This window comes from Oncorhynchus gorbuscha, linkage group LG05 (genome assembly GCF_021184085.1).
Source record: "Oncorhynchus gorbuscha isolate QuinsamMale2020 ecotype Even-year linkage group LG05, OgorEven_v1.0, whole genome shotgun sequence".
Classification (NCBI taxonomy): Eukaryota; Metazoa; Chordata; class Actinopteri; order Salmoniformes; family Salmonidae; genus Oncorhynchus; species Oncorhynchus gorbuscha.
The window spans coordinates 77958405-77970632 of NC_060177.1; the positions used below are offsets into that span (position 1 = coordinate 77958405).

The following is a 12228-nucleotide window of genomic DNA, read 5'->3' on the forward strand; positions in this document are numbered from 1 at the left end:
ATATTCCCCCTCACCTTTCAGCTGTGATAGCCCATGTCTGTTGTGGGCTGAGCTAGGTATGTGCTCTACATCGGTGGAGTATGTGTTCCTTTTCCCTAAAGACATACGCGGTGGTGTATGTGTTCCTTTTCCCTAAAGACATACGCGGTGGTGTATGTGTTCCTTTTCCCTAAAGACATACGCGGTGGTGTATGTGTTCCTTTTCCCTAAAGACATACGCGGTGGTGTATGTGTTCCTTTTCCCTAAAGACATACGCGGTGGTGTATGTGTTCCTTTTCCCTAAAGACATACGCGGTGGTGTATGTGTTCCTTTTCCCTAAAGACATACGCGGTGGTGTATGTGTTCCTTTTCCCTAAAGACATACGCGGTGGTGTATGTGTTCCTTTTCCCTAAAGACATACGCGGTGAACAGTCCAATTTCATATTAAAGCATGTAGACCAAGCAGGAGGTACTTACAGAGTGGACATATTATTACAGTGGAAGCTGCTGAGGGGAGGACGGCTCATGATAAAGGCTGGAACGGAACAAAAGGCATAGCATCAAACACATGGAAACCATGTGTTTGATGTATTTGATCCCATTCCACCTATTCCGCTCCAGCCTTTGCCACGAGCCCTTCCTCCCCAATTAGGGTGACACCAAACACCTGTGATACTATATACAGTACCCTTCAAACTCAACTCTGAAGTTAAAGCTTTGCTATTTGAAGAGTATTACCACCGATAACTGTGTTTTTCATTGTTCCTCTCTGAACATGGACTGGTTAAGACCTGGAACACCAGGTGGGTGCCATTAAATATGAGTTAAAACACAAAGGCACCAGGCTCTGGACTTCGCAGCGTAAGAGTTGATTAGCCCAGATCCTAACAAGTGCACTTATTCAGATGAATGCTACCTCCAGTCCAAATTCCATTACATTAATTACTCCCGTTTCGCATGAGCAATCATGACAGTGAACTGTACTAGAAAAATGTACAATGCCATGAAACACATTAAGGAGCATAATGTTATAGAATGTATCCTGTTTACCTTGCCAACTATAAAACCAGTTGTGGGTGATGAGAGAACCTGGGATCCCCTGACGTCATGAGCCTGAGGCCAGTGTTAAAGCTTCGCTGTTTGAAGAGTATTACCACCAATAACATCCTCCTCTTCATTTCCTCCTAGATCGACCACATGGCTCATATCTCACCGATACTGTCAGGACAACATAGACAACCAGGGGCACCATGGGCCAGGCAGGACTCGGACTTCATAACATCATCCCGTCAGAACACACACACACACACAAACCCATTTTTTCGGACACCACAATCACAAGAAGGCTGCAAACTCCAAACTAATACCTGATGGTGGGGTTCTGCAGGGAAATAACAGTGAAAAGGAATGATATAATCTTGATGGACATTCAAAGCAAAAAGCAGTCACACCAAACGCTTATTTCATCATTGCATTTATTGCTAAAGGTTTGTATAAAGATAATAGCACCTGTACAATATCATATAAACACATCGGCAATCTTAACTGAGGCCTGAGAGGGATGACCTGCAACAACTCATTCTCATTGGCCAGCCTAATAAAGGGGAGGGGCACCACAGGATAGATATACAGCACTAGAGTAGTATGACGTTACCCAGAGACACTAATCTAGGGTCAGTTTTATGTTTTCCCCTCATGGTTAAAGTTAGGATTTGGGGAGCGTAAACTGATCCCGGATCTATGCCTCAGGTAAATCTCTTTTCAGAGCTACAGTACGCCGGAGAGCTCTTAGAACGAGAGAAATAACACTGAAAAACCCACAATAACACATTTAAAAAAACACTAGACAAAAACATTCATCTTTATTGTATAGTCTACTATTTACCCAGTATTTTCTTAGAAGCAGAGATGTGAAGTATTTAAAATACTTCTGAGTATTGTGTAATTTGTATTACACTGGACTGAACTACACTCCAATCTGTTTTTATCAAGATCCTTTTGAAAGCTGTCATTTGTATTTTCAAAATATTTAGTTGTTGTTGTTATAGCGGTTCACCATTGTGGCCCCATATCACTCTGTATTGGAATCAGAAGTCTGGTGGCACTACGGGGTGATAAGAGCATCTGCTAAATTAGCTAAATATAAATGTGCATGTAAAAATGGACAATTGCAAAGCAAGCTGAGTGTTATGTGAATAAGCTCCGCCCCAAAACAAGGTTTGTCTAGAAGGGATACAGCTTTTGTCAAAATTGACATTTGTAGAAGGTTTAGGAGAATTTACGCAAGCAGGTTAGGAGAATTAACGTAGCAGGTTAGGAGAATTAACGTAGCAGGTTAGGAGAATTAACGTAGCAGGTTAGGAGAATTAACGTAGCAGGTTAGGAGAATTAACGTAGCAGGTTAGGAGAATTAACGTAGCAGGTTAGGAGAATTAATGTAGCAGGTTAGGAGAATTAACGTAGCAGGTTAGGAGAATTAGGCTAAACTGTATGCCATCTAGACGTGACCCTGAAACAAGGCCAATAATAATACCCAGTGTGCTTTGCAGTTCATTTTGGTATGTTCATTTTTACATATACATTTACATTTTGGTTATGTAGCAGACACTCTGATCCAGAGTGACATACAGTCAGTGCAAATGAACAACAACATATCACAGTTATAGCAAGTAAAACGTTTCTGAGAATGCTGTTGCAACTGTTACTGAGAATGCTGTTGCAACCGTTACTGAGAATGCCTTTGCTGTTCGGGCCAGCTAAGTGCTTCTGTATTATAAAATACAAAATACATGTATTTGAATTAAATACATTTAAAAATTCAAGTATTTTGTGGTTTATTTTGATACATTGATCTTTATGGTATTTTGTTATTGTATTTGGTCATTTTTGCCGATCCAGGCTCAGAAGTGACATGGAAAATGTTGATGACATAATAGTTATCTTATCATTACTCATTTGTTTGGGGGATTGATTAAGTATCAGAAAATACCCATTTTCACATCCTAATGTCTTTGTAAATACGAGGCAAAAACCAGCTGAAAGGGGATTGTAAACACAGTGTTATCGGATGTCATCATCATTTCTGTGGTGGGGGAACGGTGAATAGAAAACAACATGGCAGCCGATTACACAGGTATACACAGGTATACACAGGTATACATTCTGAGTGACATTCATCAGTATTGGAAAGCAGGTGGGATATTGGAGAGAAGTTGACATAACTAACTCTTTAGAGGCAGCTGGAGGCCTGATACCCTGGAAGAGCTGGGAAGGTGCAAGACTGGCTAAGACAAACTGCACACAGCAGCAGTACACAGTACCATAGCTCCATGAATTTCTGCCCAATGAAGATAACGACAGTTTGTGGGGGTTATTATGATGATGATGGTGAAAAGGCTGCTGTCGGCTGATTGCACTAGAGATGAAATCCACCAATAGGATCGCAGTGTGGAAGCCCTGTACGTGTGCATTTTGTATGAGAGGGGTCCATGTGGTGGGTGTAGTGCGGGTCAGAGTTTACCCTCTACAGGTGACACAGCACTGTTTCTGGATGGACCTGAGGGAGCAGCGGCCCAGCAGCTTCAACTTGTCACAGAACCGAGACGACATGCTGTTCTTCCTACACAGCAGACCTATAGAACCAACACCAAGGACAGAACAGAACACGGATTTATGTCAACCGCAATGAATTAAAGCATCCAGTGCAACTACAGTTTAGTACCTTGCTTAAGGGCACATCGACACATGTTTCACCTAGCTGGCTTGGGGGTTTAAACAAGCAACCTTTCAGTTACCAGCCTAGCGCTCTTAACGACTAGGCTACCTGCTGTACTGTATGTCCATCAACAGTATCTACAGCTCTGGAAAACATGAAGAGACCACTGCAAAATGATCCGTTTCTCTGGGTTTACTATTTATAGGTATGTGTTTGGGTCAAATTAACATTTTGTTTTATTCTATAAGCTACTGACAGCATTTCTCCCAAATTCCAAATCAAATATTGTAATTTAGACTGGTCATAATAACAAAAAATATGCAGCGTTGTTAGACCTCGAATAATGCAAAGAAAAATAATAACATTTTTAAATAATACAATACTAATGTTTTAAATTAGGAAGAGTTCAGAAATCAATATTTGGTGGAATAACCCTGATTTTCAATAACCCAGCTTTCATGCGTCTTGGCCTGCTCTAAATCCTGAGTGTTTGACGGTAATTAAGTTGTCTGTGGTTTTTCGTTCTCACTGATACTTAGTCACTATTATACTTTGTATGAGTTATGTTACGGGTCTCGTTACCATCCCCCCTAGACTGTCGGGCCAAAGGGATTCCTAACAGTTAGTCTTACCTGTGTTAGTGGTACCTGTGTTAGTGGTACCTGTGTTAGTGGTATCTGTGTTAGTGGTACCTGTGTTAGTGGTACCTGTGTTAGTGGTATCTGTGTTAGTGGTACCTGTGTTAGTGGTACCTGTGTTAGTGGTATCTGTGTTAGTAGTACCTGTGTTAGTGGTACCTGTGTTAGTGGTACCTGTGTTAGTGGTACCTGTGTTAGTGGTATCTGTGTTAGTGGTACCTGTGTTAGTGGTATCTGTGTTAGTGGTATCTGTGTTAGTGGTATCTGTGTTAGTGGACCTGTGTTAGTGGTACCTGTGTTAGTGGTATCTGTGTTAGTGGTATCTGTGTTAGTGGTATCTGTGTTAGTGGTACCTGTGTTAGTGGTACCTGTGTTAGTGGTATCTGTGTTAGTGGTACCTGTGTTAGTGGTACCTGTGTTAATGGTACCTGTGTTAGTGGTACCTGTGTTAGTGGTACCTGTGTTAGTGGTACCTGTGTTAGTCGTACCTATGTTTGTCGTACCTGTGTTTTTCTTAACTGTGTTAGTGGTACCTGTGTTAGTGGTACCTATGTTTGTCGTACCTGTGTTTGTCTTACCTGTGTTAGTCTTACACTCCTGCAAGTTGCATGTCCTGATTGTGTCAGGCCTGTTGCTCTGGTCACAGAGACTGTTCTCCACAGAGCTAGAGTCCTCAACGACACACGGCACCATGCGATGCTGCATCCCCCCACCACAACTCACAGAGCACTGACACACACAGGAGAAAACAGATATTACTCACACACACTAGTCCCCACTGACACACCGTACCATGCAATGCACACTCTGAACATGTAACAGGTGCAAACTGTAAGTATGTTCCCCTGTGCCATTACCTTCTCCCAGTCCTGCGGGTCCCAGTAGCTGCAGCGCTGCAGGTTGCAGGTCTCTGTGTCGTTTGGTCTCTGGGTGGCGCTACAGCGCTGTGGCTCAGGGCAGTACACCAGCCGCTCCCACAATCCACCACCACAGCTACGAGAACACTGGGGATGAAAGGAGTTTATATTAACAATCATATTGTAATTCATATGAACCAAGCCAGTCAACATGTGATAACGTGTGTGTGTACCTGTCCCCAGGGGGAAGTTCTCCAGGGCTGGCAGGGTTGGTGATGACAGGACAGGGTGCTGGGGGGTCTGGAGGAAAGAGCTTGGCAGTGGAACGGTCTCAGTGGATGTCCCTTCTGCCCATCCACACACTGCACCTCACGCTGCCTCCAACCCACCACCTCACATCGCTCTGGACACTACGGAGAGAGAGGGGAGAGAGAATGAGAGAGAGGGTGGGAGGAGAGAGAGAATGAGAGAGGGTAGGAAGAGAGAGAGAATGAGAGAGAGTGGGTGGGAGAGAGAGAATGAGAGAGATTGGGTGGGAGAGAGAGAATGAGAGAGGGTGGGAGGAGAGAGAGAATGAGAGAGGGTGGGAAGAAAGAGAGAGAATGAGAGAGGGTGGGAAGAGAGAGAGCGAATGAGAGAGGGTGGGAGGAGAGAGAGAATGAGAGAGAGTGGGTGGGAGAGAGAGAATGAGAGAGATTGGGTGGGAGGAGAGAGAGAATGAGAGAGGGTGGGAAGAGAGAGAGCGAATGAGAGAGGGTGGGAAGAGAGAGAGCGAATGAGAGAGGGTGGGAGGAGAGAGAGAATGAGAGAGAGTGGGTGGGAGAGAGAGAATGAGAGAGATTGGGTGGGAGGAGAGAGAGAATGAGAGAGGGTGGGAGGAGAGAGAGAATGTGAGAGAGAGAATGAGGGAGAGAGAGAATGAGAGAGATTGGGTGGGAGAGAGAGAATGAGAGAGAGAGGGTGGGAGGAGAGAGAGAATGAGAGAGGGTGGGAGGAGAGAGAGAATGAGAGAGGGTGGGAGAGAGAGAATGAGAGAGATTGGGTGGGAGAGAGAGAATGAGAGAGAGAGGGTGGGAGGAGAGAGAGAATGAGAGAGGGTGGGAGGAGAGAGAGAATGAGAGAGGGTGGGAGAGAGAGAATGAGAGAGAGAGGGTGGGAGAGAGAGAATGAGAGAGAGGGGGTGGGAGAGAGAGAATGAGAGAGAGAGGGTGGGAGAGAGAGAATGAGAGAGAGAGAGAGAGGGTGAGAGAGGGTGGGAGGAGAGAGAGAATGAGGGAGAGAGAATGAGAGAGAGAGGGTGGGGGAGAGAGAATGAGAGAGAGAGGGTGGGAGAGAGAGAATGAGAGAGATTGGTGGGAGAGAGAGAATGAGAAAGAGAGGGTGGGAGGGAGAGAGAGAATGAGAGAGGGTGGGAGGAGAGAGAGAATGAGAGAGAGAGGGTGGGAGAGAGAGAATGAGAGAGAGAGGGTGGGAGAGAGAGAATGAGAGAGGGGGGGTGGGAGAGAGAGAATGAGAGGGTGGGAGAGAGAGAATGAGAGAGTGAGGGTGGGAGAGAGAGAATGAGAGAGAGAGAGGGTGGGAGAGAGAGAATGAGAGAGAGAGGGTGAGAGAGGGTGGGAGAGAGAGAATGAGAGAGAGAGGGTGGGAGAGAGAGAATGAGAGAGAGAGGGTGGGAGAGAGCTGAGCAAAGAAAAGAGTCCCCTCATGCAGCAGGTCCTGGGGCTGAGTTCACAGACCTGGTCCACTAACACACTGAAGCCTCAGGACCAGAACATCCAATCAATCAGAATAAACCAAATTACAACACTGTCAAAACAAAACATAAGCACAAGCACAAACTAAAATACAGTGTTATCTGGCCCTAAATCGACATTACACCATTGGCAGCGTGTGAGTTGGCAGATGTGGGTTGGCAGCGCACTACATTGCTGCCTGCCATAAGATGAGGGACAGTGTCTGACAGACCAACCAACCTGTACTATGCTTATTGTTATGGTTCAATGTTGAATAAAGGTTCAATTAAAATAAAAAAATAAATGTATGGTTATTTTGACCCTTGATTATTGTTGATACTGTTGTCCCATTGATAATATGGATTATTATTATTTTAATTATGTTAATATTGTAAATCTCCAAAGTGAGCTCAGGAAATATGTACATTGTAACGTTATGCTAATAAAGCAAATTGAATTGAATTGAGAGAGAGAGAGAGAGAGAGAGAGAGAGAGAGAGAGAGAGAGAGAGAGAGAGAGAGAGAAAGGTATAGTATAATCAGCTCACCATAAGTGAGTTGCTGTCTTGCATAGTTTACCCAGGATACTGACCTTGCTCCAGTTGCCACTCAGCCAGGTGGCACAGGGGCGCAGGTGACAGGTGCGAGCTGGTTCCGGTCTCTCCAGGTTGGCACAGTCCGATTCCTGCTGGGAGCTACACAGCACTGGCCTCCACACTGCCCCCAGGCCACATGACGTGGAACACTGACACAGACAACAGGTGAGAAGAGAGAGAGAGGAAGACGCAACGTCAGTAACAGGGTCAAGGGAGATTTGGTTCATTTGATTGAATTCGGATGTAAAACCCTCGTTCATCAAACGGAGGTATGTTGTAAGTAAGTATAGACGTGTGTCTTCTCCATGACTATACACCGCTATAAGAGGGTTCATTCTTACATTTGGGATTCTAATAAACAAAAGGCATTGTATCTTTATAGGGTCATCATCACTAAGCTCATCAACAGAGGGTTACAGTTTCCTGTACTCACCTCGCTCCAGTTGCCCACCACCCAGAACACATCCATGCTGATTGGCTCCTGGGCGTTCAGGGACCCATAGTCATTGGTGAAGGTCACTACGGTACTTTCTGGTTTCTGCTTCTGACCTTTGCCTTTTGAACAAAGGGAGGGGCCTTTAAAACGTGAGGCAGGCTTCTTAGCCAGTGAGCCTGGCTTTTTAGAACGAGGGGCAGAGATGCCATTCTCTGAGATCTCATTGGGCTTCTTCAGCTTAATGATCCTCGCAGTGGGGTGGGGGGGCATCTGTTGATGGGCTAGTGGAGTAGGGGGCATCTCTAGTGTGGAAAGTGCCTTCTGTTGTGGGGTACAGTGCTTGTTTACTGTGGTAAGGGACTTTGGGTGTACTCCTCACCCCTGCTGTGTGTGCCAGGGGTGTAGGGGTGGTGTGGGGCACTGTGGTTGCCCGTTGGGTGGAAGGGGTGGTTTTGGGGCGAGTGAGGGGGTAGTGGCGGGGGGTCACAGGCCAGCGTCCAGTGCCGGTTTGTGGAGCTGAGGGGGAGGTAGTGCGAAGAACTCTGGTTGCGTGTGGGGTTGTATGTGATGTTGTTTGGACACTTGTGTGCGGTGTAATTGTAGGGTGTAACCTGGTGGTGGTCACGGTGGCTGCTGATTGTTTGGGAGTCCTGAGAGAGGTTGCTGTGGTAAAAATGTCTAAATCTATATGCCCCTCCTTCCCTGTTGTCATGCCGTCCTCCACTACATAGTCATACCCCGGGGTGTACCTCACCCCCCGAGTCTGGAAACACAAAACCAGATGTACTCCCCTCCTCCTTTATCTCTTCTTCCTCTTTTTCTCTCATGCCCCTCTCTCTGTTCTCCTCTTCAATAGGACTGGTCGTAATAAAAAAAACTTTCTTATCCTCTACACTCCCATTCTTCCACTCATAGCCATCTACGTCGATGATGTCAGAAGCTGTGGAGGATGGTGGAAGGGGCCTGGTGGTAGAGGTGGTGATGGGGGTTGTAGTTCTCTCAGTCACAGTGATGGTTCTGGGTGTAGCGGTGGGGCTGGTGCTTCTGGGACCCCAGGCGTGTGTAACCGGCTGCCTGGTGGGGTGTCTCTTGGGCGGGTAGACACGCCGGTATTTAGGGGGTGGTCCCGGACGTCGTCGGAGGCCTGCTCTTGGGCAGCTCAGCAGGGCACATAGAGACTTGGAGCGAGGCATGGTCTCTATGTCACACTTTCGTTCGGGTGCGGTCAGGCAGGTGACCGTCCGGGAGCGCACGCTACCACCACATGTCACTGGGCACTGAGAGGGAGAAAGATTAAATAGGTTATTAACACAACAAGGAGAGAGAGACAGAGAGAGAGAAAGAGAGAGAGAGAGAGAGAGAGAGAGAGAGAGAGAGAGAGAGAGAGAGAGAGAGAGAGAGAGAGAGAGAGAGAGAGAGAGACAGAGCAAGAGAGAGAGGTTTACAAAACAGGCAGGATAGGGAAGCTAGAGAGGAGAATGGATAGAGGCATGGACAGAAACACAGGAAGAGACAGGGTGTGAGAGAGGGAGAGAATAGAACTGTACCGGGCTCCAGCTGCCCACGGCCCAGTCGGGTCCACAGGGCAGGTCTCTGTTGCAGGGCACCACAGGTTTGGGTTTGAGCAGCTCTTTACAGTCACCAGGGTGGAGGACTCTCTCCTCCCCTGCCACCGTGCGAACACACATCACTGTGCGCTTCCTCACCCCTCCTGAACCACAGGTGGCAGAGCACAGCTGCCAGCCCCCCACCCACCACCTACCCAGGGGGAGAGGGAACAGAGTGTGAGAGGGAACAGAGTGTGAGAGGGAACAGAGTGTGAGAGGGAACAGTGTGAGAGGGAACAGTGTGAGAGGGAACAGAGTGTGAAAGGGAACAGAGTGTGAGAGGGAACAGAATGTGAGAGGGAACAGAGTGTGAGAGGGAACAGAGTGTGAGAGGGAACAGAGTGTGAGAGGGAACAGAGTGTGAGAGGGAACAGTGTGAGAGGGAACAGTGTGAGAGGGAACACAGTGTGAAAGGGAACAGAGTGTGAGAGGGAACAGAATGTGAGAGGGAACAGAGTGTGAGAGGGAACAGAGTGTGAGAGGGAACAGAGTGTGAGAGGGAACAGTGTGAGAGGGAACAGAGTGTGAGAGGGAACAGTGTGAGAGGGAACAGAGTGTGAGAGGGAACAGAGTGTGAGAGGGAACAGAGTGTGAGAGGGAACAGAGTGTGAGAGGGAACAGAGTGTGAGAGGGAACAGAGTGTGAGAGGGAACAGAGTGTGAGAGGGAACAGAGTGTGAGAGGGAACAGAATGTGAGAGGGAACAGAGTGTGAGAGGGAACAGAGTGTGAGAGGGAACAGAATGTGAGAGGGAACAGAGTGTGAGAGGGAACAGAGTGTGAGAGGGAACAGAGTGTGAGAGGAACAGTGTGAGAGTGTGAGAGGGAACAGTGTGAGAGGGAACACAGTGTGAGAGGGAACAGAGTGTGAGAGGGAACAGAGTGTGAGAGGGAACAGAGTGTGAGAGGGAACAGAGGGAGAGGGAAACAGTGTGAGAGGGAACAGAGTGTGAGAGGGAACAGAGTGTGAGAGGGAACAGAGTGTGAGAGGGAACAGTGTGAGAGGGAACAGTGTGAGGGAACAGGGAACACAGTGTGAGAGGGAACAGAGTGTGAGAGGGAACAGAGTGTGAGAGGGAACAGAGTGTGAGAGGGAACAGTGTGAGGGAACAGTGTGAGGGAACAGAGTGAGAGGGAACACAGTGTGAGAGGGAACAGAGTGTGAGAGGGAACAGTGTGAGGGAACAGAGTGTGAGAGGGAACAGAGTGTGAGAGGGAACAGTGTGAGAGGGAACAGTGTGAGAGGGAACAGAGTGTGAGAGGGAACAGTGTGAGGGAACAGAGTGTGAGAGGGAACAGAATGTGAGAGGGAACAGTGTGAGAGGGAACAGTGTGAGAGGGAACAGAGTGTGAGAGGGAACAGAGTGTGAGAGGGAGTGTGAGAGGGAACAGAGTGTGAGAGGGAACAGAGTGTGAGAGGGAACAGAGTGTGAGAGGGAACAGAGTGTGAGAGGGAACAGGAACAGAGTGTGAGAGGGAACAGAGTGTGAGAGGGAACAGTGTGAGAGGGAACAGAGTGTGAGGGAACAGAGTGTGAGAGGGAACAGAGTGTGAGAGGGAACAGAGTGTGAGAGGGAACAGAGTGTGAGAGGGAACAGAGTGTGAGAGGGAACAGAGTGTGAGAGGGAACAGAGTGTGAGAGGGAACAGTGTGAGAGGGAACAGAGGGTGTGAGAGGGAACAGAGTGTGAGAGGGAACAGAGTGTGAGAGGGAACAGGGAGGGAACAGAGTGTGAGAGGGAACAGTGTGAGAGGGAACAGTGTGAGAGGGAACAGTGTGAGAGGGAACAGAGTGTGAGAGGGAACAGTGTGAGGGAACAGGGAGTGTGAGAGGGAACAGAGTGTGAGAGGGAACAGTGTGAGAGGGAACAGTGTGAGAGGGAACAGAGTGTGAGAGGGAACAGAGTGTGAGAGGGAACAGAGTGTGAGAGGGAACAGAGTGTGAGAGGGAACAGTGTGAGAGGGAACAGTGTGAGAGGGAACAGAGTGTGAGAGGGAACAGAGTGTGAGAGGGAACAGAGTGTGAGAGGGAACAGTGTGAGAGGGAACAGTGTGAGAGGGAACACAGTGTGAAAGGGAACAGAGTGTGAGAGGGAACAGTGAGAGGGAACAGAGTGTGAGAGGGAACAGTGTGAGAGGGAACAGAGTGTGAGAGGGAACAGTGTGAGAGGGAACAGTGTGTGAGAGGGAACAGAGTGTGAGAGGGAACAGGGAACAGTGAGAGGGAACAGAGTGTGAGAGGGAACAGAGTGTGAGAGGGAACAGAGTGTGAGAGGGAACAGAGTGTGAGAGGGAACAGAGTGTGAGAGGGAACAGTGTGAGAGGGAACAGAGTGTGAGAGGGAACAGGGAACAGAGTGTGAGAGGGAACAGAGAGGGAACAGAGTGTGAGAGGGAACAGAGTGTGAGAGGGAACAGAGTGTGAGAGGGAACAGAGTGTGAGAGGGAACAGAGTGTGAGAGGGAACAGTGTGAGAGGGAACAGAGTGTGAGAGGGAACAGAGTGTGAGAGGGAACAGAGTGTGAGAGGGAACAGAGTGTGAGAGGGAACAGTGTGAGAGGGAACAGAGTGTGAGAGGGAACAGAGTGTGAGAGGGAACAGAGTGTGAGAGGGAACAGAGTGTGAGAGGGAACAGAGTGTGAGAGGGAACAGAGTGTGAGAGGGAACAG

At 47.9% G+C, this 12228-nt stretch overlaps 1 protein-coding gene across 1 annotated transcript in view; it reads right to left on the minus strand.

The window, feature by feature from the left end:
• Positions 1-1439: 1439 nt before the first annotated feature.
• The window catches only part of adamts12 (ADAM metallopeptidase with thrombospondin type 1 motif, 12), a 66528-nt gene continuing 55739 nt past the window's right edge, over positions 1440-12228 (minus strand). Inside the window, exons 19-26 of the mRNA XM_046348327.1 lie at positions 9504-9714; positions 8694-9233; positions 7954-8316; positions 7517-7669; positions 5426-5602; positions 5193-5339; positions 4914-5064; positions 1440-3614 (exon numbers count right to left, since the gene is read on the minus strand). Coding sequence (XP_046204283.1) covers positions 3499-3614; positions 4914-5064; positions 5193-5339; positions 5426-5602; positions 7517-7669; positions 7954-8316; positions 8694-9233; positions 9504-9714 — 1858 coding nt within the window. The 3' untranslated portion in view covers positions 1440-3498. The remainder of the gene's footprint in view (positions 3615-4913; positions 5065-5192; positions 5340-5425; positions 5603-7516; positions 7670-7953; positions 8317-8693; positions 9234-9503; positions 9715-12228) is intronic.